Here is a 21,399-nt window from a genome sequence, read left to right as displayed (position 1 = left end):
ATGTGAATTGAATTGTTTTTTGTTTTTGTTTTGTTTTGTTTTTTCAACTTACTTTTATAATTAATTATAAATTCGTGGTGGAAAACTACATTACTACATTAGAAAACTGCATTATGTTGCACAGAAAATTCCACCAATCAGAGTTGGTTTGCATGTTCTCCTGCTACCATATCTGTACATAGCCTATATATTAAAAAAAAAAAAACTTTAAATGAAAAGTTTTATATTTCTCCAATGGAATTATATCATGGGATTATAGTTCTCTACACATTTACAAACAGACATGCAGTTCTTAGATTGTTTGAAAGTTTGTGATATGGGTGAACCATAAGAGTTATTGACTATTCTTGAAATGTCCATCCATCCATTCTCCAAACTGCTTTATCCTCTAAAGCAGTGGTTCCCAAACTTTTTGCAACACGCACCCCTTTCTATAGTGTTTGAAACCTGTCAAGCACCCCCAACATCTTACTTCAGTTAAACATCAGATTTTTAATAGCAATAACTAAATACAAATATTCACTGTATTAGAAAACATCAACATTTCAGTTATAAATAAAAAAAAATACTGCTTCACTCAAAAAAATGAATTGTTGGATTTACTTAAAAAAGAAGTGTCAAGTGGTTCCACGCAACTATATTGAGTAATTTGTACAAATAACGATTTAGTTGTATGAACAAAACAAATTCAAATAAAGCTGACAAAATTTCTGTGCAAATAATCAGATGGACCCACAATATGATCTTAATGTGTTTAATTTTTTGCACATAGTATACTTTATTAGTATGACATTTAGTGAGTTTGGTCGGTTAAAATCACTGTCTTAGTACATTAAGCCACGTTAAGCATTTTTCACGTTAAGGGTTTTATAATGTTCCCTTGAGACTGCTATTAGCTAAAACTTCTCCACAGACTACACATTGCGAGTTCGGACTTTCTGCATCACCAATCCATGTAAACATGAAACCAATGTAACTGTCACAGTATTTGCGTTTCTTACTTGACTTTTTCTTACTCTCTAATGTAGGCCTATTTCTCTTGACAGGTACATCTCTGTTACGTTTCTCTGTTCCCGCCTCTTCACCCCGTTCATTATCCTCTGAGTCTGTTCTATCAGGTTTCTCCATATAGATGATGCCGATGTAGATGGCTCACTGTCCCATGATTTAAAGTGCCAGGTGTCCATTTTGATGAATGTAGTAAGATAGTAAAAAATAGTCTAGTAAAAATAAATGTTTCATGTAGTGAAATGCAAATATATGTGTAATTTAAAATTTAAAAACATGAGTAATTTACAGCTTGTAATAAGTTAAATATGTAAAAATAACAAAGAGACCATTTTTCCGCCATTACAAACATTCTCTCGCGCACCCCCGGTGGTCAGTCTGCGCACCCCAGTTTGGGAACCGCTGCTCTAAAGGGTCGCATGAATGCTGGATGCATTCCCAGCATCTCAGGCCACAGTCAGGCCACAAACACCCTGGACGGATGGCCACCATCTCCACACAAAAAATCCTTTGGCTCATCCGGGACTTAAACCGGTGATCTTCCTGCTGCGAGGAAATAGTGCTACACTGAGCCACTGTGTTGTACCTTGACAAAGGGGAGCTCACTTCAAAATGGTGGCAGGGATTCCCCTGAGGGGAAGTGCTTAGGGAAGTTTGTGAGTGTATGTCTAAAAGTGAAGTGGAACGCACTCATAGTGAGCATCGATGCTCCCTGGTTTTCCCAGTGCATTATGAGACCTTTGATGAGATGAGAGAACCTTTCAGTGCACTAGGATTTTTGCGATTGAGACAGCCCTTAAAATGGCTGACTCCCTGATCAGGGCCCTGACTACTGAACAAGGGAGCTGATTGAGAAAACCTGTTTTATTTGTACTTATGTTCTCCGAGGCATGTTAAATTTAATAATGATTTAAAAAAAAAAAAACATCTTATCTTATAGTTACATTTTGATCAAGTCAAACTGCATGTAGGAAAACGGACAAGTCAGGTTTCTGCCATGCATGAATCATTAACTAAAATAACAAAACATATATTTTATTTATTTAGTCAAAGTGAACAAGTCAAAGTTGGGGTTTTTTATTGTCACATATACAGGATACAGCGTAAAGTACTTGGAAACAACATACAAATGTGCAAAAATGAACAGTGTAAGCATAAATTACATAGACAACAGACTTACAAAAAGGCTGAATGCAACATATGTATAAAGTTTATGTCAATAAATATATTTTATGTAATTTATTTATTGACAGCCCAGCGTGCACTCTTTTTAGCATGTGTGTATGAACTTGCTGGCCTCTTAAACTGTTAATGTGCAGTTTTTGAGCGGGTTTAATCTCTGAGATGGCATACATCAGACCCCCGGAGGCCGACGCACGTGTATCGATTAACCCGCGCGGTGGATGCGGAGTAGACGATTAACCTCTGCGGTCTTTTTACAGTCTGCTTCCCTGCATTGCCAAATGCAACACACCCCTCTCATTCTACTCTCCATTTACACTGCAATAATACCAAAATCCTGCTCTCTGCCCCACTCCACAACACTGAGCCCAGAAAATTACCCCATCTTTCCAGCACAGGTTGATCGATACACTGCATATCTCACCGTGCAGACTCCAGCACATCTTCATTCTGCAGAGGCCTGACAAAACTTTTCAATTCTGACCCGCATAGACTTTCACACTGCAAAACACATCTCCTGGTAAGGGTTCATAGAGGGCCAGTGGTGAAAAGACTGCAAATAGGTTATCATGCTCAGAATAAACCTCACTGCTGGGTATGTTTGGCAGAGAATGCTCCTGAAAATATTCCTTAATGGCAGAAAAGAATCATAGTTGAATAGCTCATAGAAGGAATGTTGAAAGCAATCTCCAGGGAGAAAATATGCCCACTAACACCAGCATCGATCACATTGAAGATGACACAGCAGTAAGAAAATGAGACAAAACTCAATTCCAACAGTTCATATTCCATTTTTCTCCCTTGCAGCTGAGGACTAAAAGGGCAATTACCTAGCACTTCAGAAATGCCTCTTTCTTTACAAAGAGATAAAGAGAGACGTACCCTGGGCTTGTTGTTTTATTCTTTGGGGATTTGTCATATCTGAGACATTTAGTCATTTTCTCAACTGTCAACTCATCTTCTCACTCAGCTCCATCATTCTGTGGCAACATTCATCATCTCCCGATATCAGCAGGACAGTATGTGTGTGCGGCCTGGGAAAAAAAAAAAAAAAACACTCAATTTGTGATGGGCTATTTTGGTGTGGATTTCAGCTTCACAGTAGATCTCTCACCTCCTTGAATTTAGTATTCCACCGTAAAGCATGCAAAAAAGGACAGAGAAAGTGCAAACGCCAGTCTTGCATGTTTCAGAGTGGGAGTGGAATGGCAGGGCGAGGGGTAGGTCACGGCAGAGGTTAGTGCTGAATTACGGACTGTCACTGCTTGGACAGGGAGCGCAGACGCCAGGGGACCCTGTCATTGCTTCAGGCTGACAGACTCGCTATCCAGACATAGAACAAGCCGCAGTCAGACCGGACAGCCCTAACGTTCTTTCTATAAAACAGTATCGGACTTTGGCTTTCCTCCTGTCAGTGCGTAAGATGCAAGACAGCTTTAAATAAAATGCACTTGTTATAGATACCAGGTTTAGTGAGAGCATATTTAGACTGAGAGACAAGGACAGGATTCAGGCTATCATAACATTCTACCAATTTGAACAGTATTTTCTATGCTCGAGTTGAAATAGTCAGAATGATTCAATAAAATGGTCTGATGAGGTAATTGGAAAAAGAATGTTAAATATATGTGTGTGTGTGTGTGTGTGTGTGTGTGTGTGTGTGTATATATATATATATATAGAGAGAGAGAGAGAGAGAGAGAGAATATTGTCCTTCATACAGGTTATCAGCATAGCATAAAATGATTTTAATAATAAAAATATGTATTATTATATTATAAATAATAATAATAATACATTTGGAACATTCATTTGCAGTATATTTTTATAATATTGGTCATTACATAAAATTATTTATTTATGTCTTTATTATTATTATTAAACATTATATGAATTTTTAATATCTATATATTATATAATTGTTTTATTTATTATTTATTACTTTGACATTATTATTTAATAATAAAATTCTAGACAATAAAATTAGTGTTTATTTTGGGCAGCTGTTGTCTTTCATTTGCAGCATATATTTTATAATATTAAACAACAAAATAATTTATGTATTATTATTATTTTATATTATATTTATTTATATTATAAATTATTGTTATTTATGTTTACATATTATTTTTCATATTATGATTATTAAATATATTTGTTATTGATCATAATAATAATATATTAAATATAAATATTCATATATTAATATTTATTTAGAAAAGTAGATGCCTTTCATTTGGGGTTTTAGAATATTTCTTTTGTATTACTCACCATAGTATAAAAATAATTATTAGAAAAGTATAATAAATATAATATAATATAATATAATATAATATAATATAATATAATATAATATAATATAATATAATAAAATACAAAAGAGAGCAATTGGCTTTCATTTGCAGACATTTGAAGAAAAGTGAGAATATTCCTTTTCAAGGTGACTTGCTTTCCCGGTGTTAATATGGCAATTCATTAAAAGTCTGATTAAAGCTCTATTCACCACCCTGATAACGGCCTCATAACACAGTTGAAGGGAGAAGTGAAAGACATCATTGTATTACCTCAGGGGGTCCCATTAGATCTGTGTCCCTTGGTGTTAACACTTGAAGAAACAAAAGGTGAATATGCTGATGCTATTCAACTGAAACTTCACACTCTTCCTCAGGAGTTTTTTTTTTTTCAGTGGGTCTTGTGCCACTTCAGACACCTCCGGACTCTGACTCCACATGCTTTTAAAATTCACACTTTTATATTTAACACTTCTGAAAACTACTTCCTGCTCTCATTTGTCCACAAGGACCTGCATCCTGTTAGTTAAATGTAGTTAACAATTCAGCAAGAGAAACTAAGAAGTGGTAGCATACTTAACTGAAATACACTCCTGACCTGTACATTTTAATCTGAACGTAATAAAGCCCATTACAGTTATCTGATATGTTCCTAATACTTCTTAGCAAGGTGACATGCATAAGGAGTCATGTCATTACATGGGAACTTTTGTTTTTCCGCTGATGCCATCAAGAGCGAGGGCCTGGCAATGGGAAGCTATATAAGCAGCACATTTCCATCCCAATCCTGGCCACTCTTGATTGACTGTGCTCACTCAGGAAAGGTAAGTAGGGAACCAAACATAGCCTACTTTTATTCAAGTTTCTGGATTTTGAAGTCTTTATGTGTTAACTATTAAAATAAAACTACATAACACAGGCCTTTTTTTAAAAATGCGCTCCTCATTTATACAGTCATTCCAGGCAGTACATGTCTACAGCTTCTGCCTATCATGGTGCTGCTACAGACAGCAGCGATAATCCTGCTGTTGGCCTCCCTGCCTGGATCACTCTCTACTCCATCACAGCATCTGTGTGGCTCCAACCTGGTGGACGCGCTTTACCTTGTGTGTGGGCCCAAAGGATTCTTTTACTCTAACAGAAGCAGGAGGGATCTGGATACCTTGCTGGGTGAGGAGGACTCTCTGTAATGCACAAATGCTACAATATGAAACTAATTTTAAAGAGGACCTATTATGGTTTAGTTTTTGGGGTCTACTAGAATAAGTTTTCATGTTTTTTTTTTTTGTTTGTGCATATTTTATATTGTTATACAGCACCCCTCTTCCCTGTGTCAATAACTTTCTGTTTAGTTCTGGTCACTAATAAGCCCCTTCTTTCAATAAGCGTAATGTGCTCTGATTGGTCAACAGGATCTTTGTGTTTTGTGACCCGCTTCGATCGTGTTTCCGAAATGCGACGCCACTTACGATACAGGCCTCGCCCCTTATTGCCTATATGAGGCGGGAATTATTTAAAGTCCCCCTGTAGTCAATAATTTTATCACTTAAAGCTTATCTTTGATCACCAAAATGACATTTTTAAACATTTTTCCTGCCTTAAAATTTTGTAAACAATATGCCTTACAATAGCTTAAAAAATCTTCACCCTTGTTTTATTTATTATGCGCAGATCTATGAATATGCTGATTAGCCCCGCCTTTACTAACTTGCACGAGATCCACTCGGTCAACTTACTGCACAACGGTATCGCTTTTTACAAGATCGGACACATCATGGTAATTAATATGATTAGCCTTTTGTTTGACTACATGATCAAACAGCTGCTAAGTCTGCCTTCTAAAAATCAGTATCCTTAGAAACGCTTTGAACTCAGAACGTCAGTGGAGAAAGGCATATAGTGCATCATAACATCGTAATTTACATAATTATTGTTAAATCTACCCGATTAACAGAAAAGTATGCCTGGATAAGCTGGCTTCTTGAGATTCTCCTGCTTCAGAGCGATCATGGTTAATGATGTGCTAAAGCCCGCCAGGACGTTGACATGATTGGTTACAAAGTAGTTTGTGATGTCACAAACACCAGTGATTTTTTTTAAACTGTCTTTAGATCACTGCAGTTTTAAACTGAAAATACTCAGCAATGGTGTTGACTTATGATTTTGCACATGGTTTGTCTTAAAGCATATTAAACCACCACTTAGACACATAAACAACATTAAAAACTTGATTTTCACCACAGGGGTGCTTTAAATGAGGGATATTGTGACATGTACGCTCCCTGAAGAAAACTCAGTTCAATCAAGGGAGTTCAGAAACAGTGCTTACTAATACAGAGAATATCTCCCTTTGGAGTGGATTTTGTGCTTTACTTTTTAGACATTTTTAATGCTGAAATAGCAACATTACACTTAAAAAAAAGCATAATAGGTCCTCTTTAATGAAAGATTTAGTTCAAGAATTAATAGCATCCACTTCCTCCCCCAGTCTTCCTCTCAAATTTAGCAGATTATGAGGTAGCAGAGGACGATCCATTAAAAGAGAAGGTGATGAAGATGAAGAGAGGAATTGTGGAGCGGTGCTGCCACAGGCCCTGCACTATCTACCACCTGGAAGACTACTGCAGCTGAACAAGCATAAATGCCATGTGAAGGTTAAAGAGGTTAATAAATGAACATTATATGCAAGTACAACATGCTTGATTGCTTGTCCTTTTATATGGAAGCTTGTTGAAGAAATGAAGGTTCCTTCACAAGCAGCATTAAATGACAGAAACATGTTTTGGTTTTCCTTGTGTTCTAGCGCCCTCTGCTGGAACATCCATGATTTTACGCTCTCAAACTGATGAGAAATGCATGATCAAGTAATAAAACGTCTTTGGGTTCTAGTTTTAAAACGATGGCATAAAAAAAAAAAAAAAAATCACAATGGCAAAGCAAAGAGATTGAAAAGAAAGTATTTTATTTCAAAAAGACACTTTCTACTTTTTTAAAATAAAAACAATTTAAAGACATTAAGACATTAAGCTTAGTGGCAGCAAATATTGCAATAACTAAACTATCATTCAAAAAAGGAACAAATTAAACTGAACATAAGGGGCTTGTTGGATACTTGAAACAAAGAGTGGGCTAACTTTGAACTTTTTAAAGAGAGTTTAAGATAAAAGCACACCCAGTGCTGAACAAAATCAGATAACAGAAAATCCTAAGTGATTCCAAGCCCATATAAAGCATATTTTCACCATTGTAGTCAAATTCATCAAGACCAACATCTTTAAAAAGGGGGTTGTCAATTATATATAGATACTGAGTGACAATAACAATGTTAATACCACTGTATTAAAATTCACACACAAACAAAAATAAAACGTACATAAATAAGATCGACATTGTCATAGTTCAAAACTAGAACATCCTGACTGTGCCTCTTCAGAACCCATCTTCTGTCAGTGTTCATGTTCACCAGGGATATTCCACAAAAGTCCATTAAGTGATAAGTTTAATGCAATTTGTTGTTACCTAGAAACAGAAGATTTAGATTTTAAATGTACAATAAAAAGAACATACATACAAATTAAAAAATGTTTAGTATTGTGTGCGTGAGTTACAACTTAGCCTAATTTTGACATAAATGGACACCAAGTTACAAACGTAATATTTTGTGCATTACACCATTAACCTTAGTTGAAGCATAACTCTATGTATAAACTAAATATTTACGCAAGTCTCCGATCAGGAGTAACGGTTGGAATAAAATAGCAGACTGACCAATAAGCTCTTGTTTTACTCAACAGACTACAATTCTTTAGACATGTGATAATGCTGACATTTACACTCGCTTACATTTTAAGTGAGAGAACATTATGTGAATAGATTACTGTTTTGTTAGCGGCTCATCAACACAAACCTGTCCTAAACAGCACACCGCTGTGAGCATTGCTCTGTGTTGTACATGTCAAATAAAATCATAATAAATAAATCATTTAAGTTTTTTTGTATCTATCTATATTTATTTATTTATTATTTATTTATCCCTATTCATTTCAGATACAGTTTCTGAATGTTATTTATGCTACATATGTTTAAGATGAAGTAGTATCGTACTTAAAGGGTTAGTTCACCCAAAAATGAAAATTGTCATAGTTTACACACCCCTATGTTGTTCCAAACCTGTAAGAGTTTCTTTTTTCTGTTTAACTAAAAAAAAAAGATATATTTTGAAGAATGTTAGTAATCAAACAGTTGACGGTAGCCATTGACATCCATAGCAGAGGAAGAAAAAAACAAGATAAAACAAAACACAGCACTATGGAAGGTGAATGGCTACCGTCAGCTGTCCGGTTACCAACAATCTTCTTTTGTGTTCAGAGGAAAGAAACTCATACAGGTCTGGAACATCATGAGGGTGAGTAAATGATGACAATTTTTCGGTGAACTATCCCTTATATCACTTATTTTTAACGCAAAACAAAAAGAAAGAAGTCAGAATGAAGGATAAACTGAAATTCAGAGCATTTAAACAACTTTGTTAATGTATTTGAAGGCTGCTATTGGATCACTGAGGGTAAATGTCATATTATGCAACTACTAAATTACTTTACGGAGAGCATACGGCCTACTAGCTATGTTCTGCCTTAAAGGAACACACCACTTTATTTTTTAAAATAGGCTCATTTTCCAACTCCCCTAGAGTTAAACAGTTGAGTTTTACCGTTTTCGAATCCATTCAGCCAATCTCCGGGTCTGGCGGTACCACTTTTAGCATAGCTTAGCATAGATCATTGAATCTGATTAGACCGTTAGCATCTCGCTCAAAAATGACTAAAGGAGTTGATATTTTTCCTATTTAAAACTTGACTCTTCTATAGTTACATCGTGTACTAAGACCGACGGAAAATGAAAAGTTGCAATTTTCTAGGCCGATATGTCTAGGAACTATATTCTCATTCCGGCGTAATAATCAAGGAACTTTGCTGCCGTACCAGGGGTGCAGCAGGCGCAATGATATTACCATATCGGCCTAGAAAATTGCAACTTTTCATTTTCCGTCGGTCTTAGTACACGATTTAACTACAGAAGAATCAAGTTTTAAATAGGAAAAATATTGAAACTCTTTGGTCATTTTTGAGCAAGATGCTAACGGTCTAATCAGATTCAATGAACTATGCTAAGCTATGCTAAAAGTGGTAGCACCAGACCCAGAGATTGGCTGAATGGATTCAAAAACGGTAAAACTCAACTGTTCAACTCTAGGGAAGTTGGAAAATGAGCCTGTTTTCAAAAAAAAGTGTCATGTTCCTTTAAGAAGAAACGGTGCAATCAAATAAAGTGCTGAGTTAGTCACAAAGTAACAATAGATACTAAGCCTCTAGTGTGGACTTTACATTACAATTTAAGTAAAAATAAATAAATAAATAGCTGGTGCAACTTTACCCAGGATTCTTTCATAACTCACCTTGTGTAAGAGCTGAGGTGGGCTGCTGGTTTTCTTTGAGCTCGTGCTTGAAAGCCTTGGTGGGGTCGAACCTCCGTGGTGTCTGGCTGGTCTTGAGTCGATCCAGCTCTTGCTTCTGTTTCCCCACTTGTGCCCTTAACTTAGACACTTCCTACAGAATTCATGGACACGTTCAGCCACCCACCAAAACCTTCAAATCAAACAGTGATAACTGCCTTATGACTAATGCCTTACTTGTTTGAGCTCCAAGTTCTCCTCTTTGAGTTTGACCATGTGTTTGATCTTCTGCCGCTGGTTTTGATGGCCCATCAAATTAGCATAGGCATCAGCTAACTTGTTCAACTCGGCCTGAGTGGCTCCTTTCTCATTCAATAAAGCGTTCCTCTCCGCCGCAAAGCGGTCCAGCTGTTCCTGATGACCAGAATAAGAGGACAAATGAGAGAACTGATCTAGCACATTTACCATCCATTCAACATTCATTTATCTCAGTTAAGAGTTGTCTCTATTTATTGCACTATAAAAACAAACCGTAGCACCTGCCACTCTGCACATCCTTCACAATATCTAATATACAGTATATATAATAAGAGAAAAAAGATCAGTTGAAGTTCTTTGCTTGCCTGAAATGGTTTAACTTTAGCATATAGCTCTTCATACAAGTTTCTCCAGTGTTGAGTCTCAGCGTCACACATGCTGGGGTGAAGAAATGAAAATATGGGGATTAAACAACAACAATGCAATACACACAGAGACAGAGTACGTGAGGACACTATGATGTACTAGAGACCTGTCGAGTGCTTCCTAACTTCCTCACCTCTGCAGCTGAGCCTCTGCAAGTTGTTTGTGAAAGTCTTGTCTTTCCTCCTCCATCTGTCTGCATAGCTGTCGTCTCTCCTGCTGCCACTCCACAGCATGACGCTGAGAAGAGTCTCTTTCCTCCTGCACCTGCCCGCGCAGCTCCGAAATCTCACATTCCAGCTCTTCCACGAGGCCCCGCAGCCTGCTGGCTTCTGCCGAACGGCCCTCCACTGACTGCCTCCTCTTCTGCTCCCTCTCCAGCTGGGTCTGAGTCTGCTTTCTCTCCCCTCTTTCCTGCTCCACCTCCACCTGCAGGCGTCTCAGCTCCTCACTCCGAGTCTCTGCTGCCCGCGTCAACTCTTCCTCTCTCTGAGCCAGCTTTGCCTGAACTTCTGAAAGCATCCTGTAACACAGCAATGCCACCAATGTTTGTTACACAGTAGTTTTCATTAACTTTTAAATTCAAAATGGTGTATTCTGAGGTATGAATGCTAAAGTATGACCTGATATTTACAGACCTCCGATGGTGTGACGACAGTGTTTGCAGCCTAAACCGAGTGCCGTTATTAATGATGGGAAAAATAATGTGTTAGGTTATAGAAGATATCTTCTGTTTAACTAGTAATAAATAATGCAGTTATTTAAAACTCAATTTATGTAATGAGCGAGTACATCATGAATCCTTCTTACAAATCAAGTTGTCGTCTTGTCCTGAATCACTACGGTATAAACAGAGAGAAGTAGCACCGGCTACAATGTTCTTCCGCGAGATGCATGTAGTTTTGTTTATTAACTAGAGCATCAAGTTACATAGTGTACCTTTAATATATTTAAAATATTAAAAATACTGTCTTTATGCTGTTTCCACATTAATGTGAAAATATATTCAAAGTATATTTATGATAATAAATTTTAATGTCAGGCATTGTGCAAACTTGTGCGCGCGATTAGCTATTTTTTGTTTAAATACATTGACAGCCCTAATCAATGTACTTACCAAAACTGAAATTGTGTTTGTTATTTGTTTCGTAATAATGAAGTTATTTCTTGGACCACATTGTCAACAATGTGGGAGCTGCACGTTTATGGGAAGTGTAGCAGATAATTACTGCAGATCTGTGAGGTGTGACACCGACCTAGCATACTCCTCTCGCTGTTTATCCTGCATTTCCTGGTAGCTTATGAGTTTCTGCTGGTCCTGCTGGAACTGTTGCTTCAGTTGGTTCATCTCTTCCTGCAGCTGATTGGCTTGAGCCTCAGCCTGGTCCTTCTGGTCACCCAGAGACCGTCTTGTGCTTATGGAATTTAAAAAGAAAGCATTTGATGGACACTCTTGATGACGGTTCAACGGGTATTAGCGATGAATCATTTCTGGGTCATTTTAAACTTCCATATAAACTGCTTCTCGCAAAAGAAATATAGTAGTGCGGGATTTGATTTTGTCATTGGGAATTGACTGGATGGTTGCTAAAGGTCGATCTCAGATGAGTGACAGCTTGTCCCGCCCTCACACCAGTAAACATCATCAGAAAAGATAAGAGATGCTATTGCAAGAGGGAGGGGGAAATTAGATTAAAGATTACAAGGGCACAAGAATTTTTTTATACATACACATATACATATACATATACATATATATATATATATATATATATATATATATATATATATATATATATATATATATATATATATATATATATATATATATATATATATATATATATATATATATACACATATACATATATATATATATATATATATATATATATATATATATATATATATATATATATATATATATATATATATATATATATATATATATATATATATATATATATATATATATATATATATATATATATATATAAAAAACACACACTACAAAAAAGGAAAGAATAGGGAGTATAAATAAATGAAAAGGTGTTTAAAGTAATACCTCTCAAAATCAGTAGTAACATCACCCAGCTTGGCAAGACAGCTGTTGTGATCCTCCTCTAGTTTTTTGATTGCAGTCACATGAGCCTCTTCTAAAGCCTGCATCTCAGCACACTTCCTGCCAAAGGAGACAACGACACTGGTCATTTTTTTGCATGCAATTAGATGCAATTCATCGTAACTCAATTAGAAGAAGTTCTCACTTTTCTAACTCAGCAGAAGTATTCTTCAGCTCCTGCTCCAGTGTCTGGGTCTTCTGTGTGAGGTGCTGGATGGCCTCCACACTGGATTGCTCCTGCTTCTCCAGCTCTGACAGCTCCTCGAGCGCGTCCTCCAGCTCCTCGCCGAGCTGTCTCCTCTCCGCCTCGGTCTCATCTCTCAGGCGCTCAAGCATGCTAGCCAGGGAGCCGCTGTGAGTCTGCAGCAACACACATTAGAGGAGCTTAAGAGACATTAGCCTAATCCACAAAGTCGATCAGGGAGACTTTGACTTCCTGATTGAGAGATGACACAGTACGACCTAGTTAAATCTATTAAGTTGCACTCTTCACTTAATTGTCCCACTCATGCTGGTATAAATCACATCACAATTATATTCACTATTGATTTTTTTTCTCTCGAAGTACTACAACAAATCACAAAATGGCATGTTAGTAAACCGTTTTCCTAGTCACAGCCCTAGATACATATACTCAAGCTAATGAAATACTGGAATAGGATGGGGGGAAAAAAAGTCCAGTTTCTAAATCCTTCACAGCAAAGTTCCAAACAATACATGTACACCGATGAATTGGGGGAAAAAAAAAAAAAAAGAAATCCCAAATAGACTTCCTAAGACTTATTATAATTAGTGTTCTTGTATGCATTGAAAGCTTTCACAAAAATGTTAAACTCCAGTAGTTGAATAGCATGAAGTGAACCTGGTTAAATGGACACAAAAGAAATTGGTGATTGGAATATGTCACAACTCAGGATAGTAGCTACTTAAAGATTTAGTACTGCGTACTTTTATGGTACCATCAGCCAATCTTGGTTGTCATGACATTAAAAGGAAAAAAAAAAAAAAAAAAAAAAAAAAAAAGTTTAAATAGTAAATAAAAAAAATAAATTACTCAATCTCATTCCAAAATCGATAAGACTTCTGTTCATGTGCGGATAATTTAAATATTTGCATATGGTTTTTGTCCATTCCAGTCTATGCAACCAAAGCTTTCACACAAGTACAAAAATCCATCTTAAAAATCAAGCTGTTTTCTCCAAGTCTTCTGAAGAAACAATCACTGATGAACAGATTTGATTTAAGCTTTTACATATATAAACACTGATCAGTGTACATACACAAAGCTCATCAGAAATGGTAAACAGAAGCTCAACTGTATCATGCTTGACACACGAGAACGAACCTCATTGGTTCTCACACTCTCCGTTTACCCAAAAATTAATTAACCCATGATTTACTCACCCTCAAGCCATCCTAGGTGCATATGACTACCTTCGTTCAGATGAACATGATCATAGTTATATTTAAAAAATATCCTAGCTCTTCTAAGCTTTATAATCGTAGTGAAGGGGAGCCAGACTTTGAAGCACAAAAAAAAAAAAAAAAAGTGCATCCATCCATTATAAAAATAATCCATATGGCTCCAGGGGGTTAATAAAGGCCTTCTGAAGCAAAGCGATGGATTTTTGTAAGAAAAATATCCATATTTAAAACTTTATTAACTATAATAACTAGCTTCCGGATGACGACCGTACACATACTGCACAAGTCGCCACAAGAGTAACTTCTGACGCGATATATGACGTAGGATGTAGTAGTAGTAGTATAAGCTTAGATGCCTCTCACGGTTCAAACAAATGATTTTGATAAGCTTCATGCATGTGCACTGATCAAAGTCTTATGGGTTTGGAATGAAATGAGAATGAGTAAATGATTTTCAGTTTTGGAAGCTTTCATTTTTTTAGAATGATTAGTCACTTTACATTTATAGCTCAAAAATGTGGATTGGCTCATACCCATGAGCAAAGATGTCAATTCACACACTTCCTGTGCCAATCATGCAATTGCTATTGAAATGAATAGGAAAGGTACCTAAAACAAAGCTAATACCGGTGTAAACACCACCTACACATTCTCTTGATTACCTTCTCCTCCTCCAGTTGTTTGGTAAGTGCAGAGTGCTCCTCCTTCAGCTTTTCATATGCCTCTGCCTCAGTCTGCCTGCTCTCCTCCAATGAGTTGATCTCTGCCTTGAGCTCTTGAACCCGTCGCAGACCCTCCTCCTGTGTCCTGGCTGCACACAATCACAAACAAACAATCCTAAGAGATTAATGATCAAATAAAACCCACAATGCACTTATTTATGTGCATCTCTATCACTCAAACTTAGTTTCATGCTGCGTTTTAAAGTCAAATCTCATTCACCTCTTTCATCCTCCAGCACCAAGCATCTCTCGCCCATAAGCGCCACACGCTGATCCAGCTCTTCCTCGGTCCTCCTCAAGATCTCCTTCACACGGGCCAGCTCCTGCTCCTGCTGCCGAACCATGCTCCGGGACTCCTCGAGATCCTGAGCTCCCTGCTGCATCTGCTCCTCCAGCTCTTTCAACGACGTCTGCGAGGCCTGCAGATCCTGCAAGTGCCGCTCCAGCTCCCTCTCCTTCTCTTCTAGAGCCTTCTGGGAGTCCTGCAGCTCCTGCCGAGACCTCCGCAGCTCCTCTTCCTTTTCTTTCAGGCCCTCCTGACAGTCCTGCAGCTCACCGGTACATTTCTCCAGCTTCTGTTCCACTTCACTGCACAGGCCGGGTAGAGACGGATGAGGATGTAAACACTGATACCATAACAACAGCAACAATATGAAAATGCACAGAGTTCTAACCTGAGGTTCTCTTGAGCATCAGAGACACGCCGCTCCATGGTGGATTTGTCCTGGAGCTTAATCCGCAAATCCTTTGACATTGGAGTGAGACAGACAGCTTATCTCAAACCAAGCAGCACTTCAAAGACTGATGATTCAACCTAAGCGGTGAGTAAATGTCAACTGGCTTAAGAGAGTCAAATTCTGTTGACCAAAACCAATACCTGAATCTCTTCATTTGCTGAGTCCAAGTAACTCTGCAGGGCTTTGATCTCCTCCCTCAGCTCCTGGATTATGTCTTCATTTGAAGAAGATAGAAAAAAGTCAGATGTAGCCAACACAATGACATCATAAATCAAACAGTTCTTGGCATGCAAACTTACTGTGCAATTTATCCATTTCATTCTCAAGCTGCTCATTCTGGGCTCTTGTCTCCTGATGAAGATCCTCTAAAACACAATGTTTAGTAATAAGCAAAAATGTAATCACTAAAGGCCCCGGTATACTTCAAACAAAGTTCTTTTTCGTTCTTCGTTTAGAGGTAAAACGAAGTTCGAAATGCATGACCAGCGATATACTGTAAACGAACATTTGATGCCACCCACACTGCTGAGAGCGGCGTTTAGATGAATATGTAAATATGTGCCATGCACTTTCTTCACAGTAACAAAATAAACAACAAAAATGAGAAAACAGCAAGCATTTATTATAGAAAGCATAAGAAAAGCGTCTGATCATAACATGGGTATATTAGCACGAGCTCTGCAAATTAGCACTCCAGTCACGTTTATTAATATAGCACTTTATTCAATAGATTGCTTAAAATCAAGCAGCTTTACAGTATCAAACATGAAAAACAGTGTTAGTGCCACATTTTTTTACATGCACAAATTCATTTTGTACTATACAGCGGCTATCCAGTGTGTTCATGTTTTCACCCGCGGAGATCTTAACTCGATGAACTCAAACACACGAAATGAGCCAAAGACGCCTCCCACGCGAGTGAAGGCGGAGCCTCGGCGCACACCTCCCATTGCGTTATCGTCACTGACCAATGGTAGTACGAAGGTGTTTTGCAGCTGAAGCGAACTTTTCCTGAAAGTTCACTTTGGCAAGCCGTTTCAAACTTCCAAAAAGAACACAAAACGAACTTTGTTTTGGCCTGATTTTGTTCGAAATGACGTCACATCAGTTCGTTCTTCGATTTCATTTGAAGTATACCGGGGCCTTTATGATATCTGAGTTACCACTAAGTTTGTTTAACAGTCATTTGAACCAATAAATAAAGAGTTTCTAAACCACTTTACTCAAAGTCAGAAACTTCTTAAATATCAATTTATGGTTCCAACATGGCAGCCTGCACAATTTTACTCCTAATCAAAATAACAACAATAACACTAATGTTAAAAAGTTTGGGGTTATTTAGATTTTAATGTTTTCAAAAAGTCTGCACTGCAGTTGTGCTGCTTAATATTTTTGTGGAAACCATGATTCCCCCCATGTGATTTTTTTGATGAACAGTATGTTCAGAAGTACAGAATTCATTTCAAACAAAAATGTTTTGTAACAAATGCCCTTACTGTCGCTTTTTATTAACTGAATGCATCCTTGCTGATTATAAGCATTATATTCAGCAAAGATATAAAGTATTTATTTCCCAACTTCCTCTGCCAACCACTTGACTGATAAAATTTGCAGGCAAGACTTGTGAGATGAGAACTGGTAAATAGACGGCAATCAATATTTCTGGCTTGTCTGAACAATCTAACATCTACAAAAAAAAACAAACAAAAAAAAAAAAATACAGAAATGCCACAGGGTCTTCTGGGAACACTTTTGAACGACTCAATCACTGAATCATTTCTTGAGCCACGCAAAAGTAACCGATGTTTAGAAAAGCATACTACTCTCATTGCTGCAGTGTACATGTATACAGTGCACAGTATGCAAATGCTCTATATTAATAGACATCTAGATATACATTTGGCAAATTGAGTAGCATACAACAGATTACTGCATGAAATAATGTGTCCCACAGCAATGCACTCATCCTTCTATCTGCAGTTTGATTGATGAAATGTAAATATCAGCTATGACTTACACAAACTTTAACTATTTAATGTTACATAAAATTAAATCAAGCAAAATAACTACTGGTAATTCCAAAATAACTAAACACCACTCACTAATTTAAAAATGCAATGTGATGAGGTCATGTGACTATGCATAATACTGTTGGAACACTGAAATAATGTTGTTTCACTTGATTTATTAGAATAGTACATGCTGTAAATAGTAGATGCGGTATATTCTGTGCAGTTTTCAGAAAATGTGTTAGTATTGTTTAGAACATGGTCTGACTTATGTTGGATTTGCTGGATACATTTTATAAAATGGGACTGATCTAAAAATAAACATTATCAAATATACATTATTACTCCTCACCAAGATCCTTGTTTCTTTCCTGAAGAACTCTAAAAGTAGTTCTGGCAGTCTCCAGATCTGTTTCCAGGACCTTTACTTTCCCCTCTGAGCTGATCTGTAGGAAGCTCAGCTCCTGTTGAAAAAGCACAAGCCCAAAATGACATTGAGCAAAACTGGTGAAGTTACACAAACTCCTCTCCATAAAGTGACTGAGATAACCTACCTTGTCTTTGGCATCCAGTTTATTTTTGGCCTCAATGAGATCCATGGAAAGAGAATTGATCCTCTTCTTGGTGATATCCGCAGAGACCTGCGAAAAAGAAAGTGCAAAGACATTCCTCAGTAAACTTGAAGCGGTCTACAAAACAGAAATTTCAAAACACCCTGGTACAAAAACACTAGTCACCTTGGTTTTCAGGAACTCATTAGCTTTCTTTAACTCTGCGAGCTGCCTCTCGAGAGAAGCCACATTGGCAGCAAGGCCAGTCTTCTCTCTGACAGCTACGAGCAATTTAGACTCCAACTTCTTCAGCTCTTCCTCCAGGGTCAGCAGCCTGCGGTCCTGCTCTCCTCTCTGCTGCACCAAAGAACGTATCTATACTCCAGCATTAGCAGTGACAGTCAAGGTTAGGAGAAAAGACCAAAGAAACCGATCAGACCTCAAAGCAACAAATGGCCATCCAGGAAATGTTCAAAACTTTTTGAAGCCTACCTCTTTCTCCAGTAATCTTTGATGTTTCATCTCAAGTGTGAAACTATTTTTGTCCTTTTTGGAACTTAATGCATCAGCCTATGTAAGGAAAATACAAGAAAAGCAAATAGTTAAACAGCATAGCAAATATTGTTGACTGTTATTTGTCAATCTACTGACAAATTGTCTGTTTTTAGACACTTTGGTGAACTCTAAAAAGGGGATTAATTCTATTAGCTCACCCAAATATATTATCAACTATGATTTTGAAGAATATGGGTAACCAAACAGTTGATGGTCCCCACTGGCTTCCAGAGTATGGAAAAAAAAAATACTATGGAAGTCAATGGGGTACAACAACTGTTTGGTTTCCCATATTCAAAATATCTTCTTTTGTGTTCAGCTGAAGAAAGAAATTCACAACTTTGAAACAACTTGAGGATGATTAAATGATGCCTGAATTTCATTTTTGGGTGAACTATCCCTTTAAATCAATTATCTAATCTAAACACTTATGTTTTGTTGTTTAAAATGAGTAGGGGTTTACTTTGCGATAACGACCAACTGACTGTACATTATCCTGCAATACTAATATAATAAAAATACATAATATCTTAAAGTTTCCACTATAAAAAAGCAATTTCCAATGTACAAAATCAGTATAATAAGAAAAACACAGTTATATTGAAATACAGTCATTTTAAAAAGGATAGTTTTGAAAAATTATGTCTTTTATTTGTGTACAACCTGTATGACTTTTTCCTTCTGTGGAACATAAAAGATGGCATTTTGAGAAATGTCTCAGTATATTTGTCCATGCAATGAATGTCAAGGGTGTGCATGTTGTTTTGGACTAGAGACTTTTCTTATATGGATGAAGCTCTCATTTTTTGTTCTGTATAAGTAAAATCATGGAACAACATGAAGGTGTGCACATCTTTTATTAAAGTAATACTTCAGGTCTTACCAAACCATCAACAGACATGGTCCTCCGAACTGGAGACATGGGTACTTCTTTTGAAGGGGATGGCAGGGGTACTTCTGCTGATCAGCATTTTCAAATGAAATAGTTTCATATATTAATCAAATGCAATGTTTCTCATTCTTAAGGTACAGATGAAAAATGTTAATGCTTGTTTAAGAAAATCTGCCCTCACTTTTGGTAGCTGCCCTGAAACGCTCTGCTTTATGAAATGAAGCAGCTCCCTTCAGCTCACCAGACTTCACATCATATGTGCCAGGCGGAGGAGCACAACCTGATAATCATAATACATAATATCAAACATAATCAAGACTATAATATGAACTTCTCACAATCACGGAAGCAGCTGGGGCGACAAATTCATCATTCATTTCTATATATTTAAATGTCAGTTGTTTTGTTCCTATTTTTTGAGCTAAAATATGACGTTACTGATGTGTATTTGATAAATAATCTTTGTTTTAATAGACTGGCAGAATAATTAAACTGTGTTTAAAGCATAACAGCTGCATTCAACTTCATTTACATCGCAGAATAATGAGCAGACGCGTGAAACTTACCGATATGCTCGTTAAATCTCTTTAATGGAGCTCTTGAGAAAGACATGACCGATAAGAGTGGTCGAAAGACCAAAGACTGTTGAAAAACTTACTTAAATTGTTAAATTGGTTAAACTTCAGTGATAAAAACTTCAATACGACCGAGCGTCAACAACAATTCGTTTACACCCGCTGAAATTTTGAAATGGTAACCCCGCCCAGTAGATCTGACGAAACGACATTAGCCAATGAAATTGAAGGATATGTGACGGACAGAAATGTAAGCCAATCAGTAATGACATGAAGCTTAACGTCACATCTGGTAACGCAGCGTTCTCCAGAAATTCAAACTGCATGACTGTGGAGTCAGAGATGCTTGAATACAGCTGAAATATCATTGACCTACAATGAGTTTACTGGGCTCATCATATCTGTGTTTTTATTGCATTAACCCATTTAAGCCCAACTACAGTTGCCGCAGTGCATGGTTGTCATTTTCCTTTTGTAAGTTTTTTTTCTAGATGTTTTCCAAGTTTTATGTCTCAATGACATGCAAGAAAACATCCAAATAAAGGATTTTAAGAACATAAAAAAGGTATTCACTTCCTTCCTGTGACATGAGGCTGTCAACTTCCAACCCCTACTTCCAGGAAGCATAGCGAAGGCAAACTCTCCCAAAGAAAAGTAATTTTCATGTTAATATTAAGAATTTTTTGTTGACATATATATATATCTACATAATCATGAGGGTCTCTAGAATCATCCAAACAAAACAAGTCTTACAAGAGATCTATAGTTTTCTGTATACTTAGTCAAAAGTACAAGCGGCAACTATAGTTATATAAATGACTTGTAAGTACATATATCATGGGGAAATGGGGTATACTGTGTTTAATGGGTTAATAAATCAAGGTTATTGGTCTTGTTTAGTGCTTTTTTGCTTTCACAATATTTTATATTGTTATATATTATATATTGTTATTTGTTAATTTATTTATTTTTAAATATATATATTTTTTGTTTGTTTGTTATGTGACCCTGGACTACAAAACCAGTCATAATTTTTTTGAAATTGAGATTTATGCATCATCTGAAAGGTGAATATATATAAGCTTTCCATTGACGTATGGTTTGTTAGGATAGAACATTTGGCCGAGATACAACTATTTGAAAATCTGGAATCTGAAGGTGCAAAAAAGCTTAAAATATTGAGAAAATTGCTTTAAA

The 21,399-nt window shown here is 36.8% G+C and overlaps 2 protein-coding genes across 3 annotated transcripts; one reads left to right on the top strand and one right to left on the bottom strand.

Moving 5' to 3' along the window:
• The first annotated feature begins 5,134 nt into the window (after nucleotides 1-5,134).
• Nucleotides 5,135-7,132, top strand: insb (preproinsulin b). Its single transcript, XM_048176901.1, is given in 4 exon segments — nucleotides 5,135-5,217; nucleotides 5,220-5,309; nucleotides 5,436-5,651; nucleotides 6,970-7,132. Coding segments are annotated over 4 exon segments (510 nt in total). The 5' UTR covers nucleotides 5,135-5,156; the 3' UTR covers nucleotides 7,113-7,132.
• A 290-nt stretch (nucleotides 7,133-7,422) lies between these two features.
• Nucleotides 7,423-20,416, bottom strand: hmmr (hyaluronan-mediated motility receptor (RHAMM)). 2 transcript variants are annotated; one of them, XM_048176665.1, is made up of 20 exons: nucleotides 20,194-20,416; nucleotides 19,809-19,907; nucleotides 19,619-19,695; nucleotides 18,673-18,750; nucleotides 18,367-18,555; nucleotides 18,184-18,270; nucleotides 17,982-18,093; nucleotides 15,920-15,985; nucleotides 15,761-15,834; nucleotides 15,558-15,628; nucleotides 15,104-15,471; nucleotides 14,824-14,972; nucleotides 12,882-13,096; nucleotides 12,680-12,796; nucleotides 11,871-12,029; nucleotides 10,751-11,137; nucleotides 10,557-10,629; nucleotides 10,171-10,347; nucleotides 9,937-10,087; nucleotides 7,423-8,000 (listed from the first exon to the last, which is right to left on the bottom strand). In XM_048176665.1, the coding sequence occupies exons 1-20, from the start codon at nucleotides 20,237-20,239 to the stop codon at nucleotides 7,981-7,983; spliced, it is 2,715 nt and encodes a 904-aa protein (XP_048032622.1). In that variant the 5' UTR covers nucleotides 20,240-20,416; the 3' UTR covers nucleotides 7,423-7,980. The 2 variants fall into 2 exon arrangements, with proteins under 2 accessions (XP_048032622.1, XP_048032624.1); XM_048176667.1 differs by having other exon boundaries at nucleotides 19,619-19,692.
• Between the last annotated feature and the right edge of the window lie 983 nt (nucleotides 20,417-21,399).

Source organism: Megalobrama amblycephala, linkage group LG23, assembly GCF_018812025.1.
Source record: "Megalobrama amblycephala isolate DHTTF-2021 linkage group LG23, ASM1881202v1, whole genome shotgun sequence".
Classification (NCBI taxonomy): Eukaryota; Metazoa; Chordata; class Actinopteri; order Cypriniformes; family Xenocyprididae; genus Megalobrama; species Megalobrama amblycephala.
The sequence above is the reverse complement of the archived record's forward strand: the minus strand, read 5'-3'. Positions and strand labels throughout refer to the sequence as shown.

Coding starts and splice junctions, on each gene's coding strand:
- hmmr (XM_048176665.1), bottom strand. CDS start 20,239: ATGTCTTTCTCAAGAGCTCCATTAAAGAGATTTAACGAGCATATCG. Junction 15,629..15,760: donor CAGCAAATGAAGAGATTCAG/GTATTGGTTTTG, acceptor CCAATGTCAAAG/GATTTGCGGATTAAGCTCCA. Junction 10,630..10,750: donor GCAGAGGCTCAGCTGCAGAG/GTGAGGAAGTTA, acceptor TCTTCACCCCAG/CATGTGTGACGCTGAGACTC.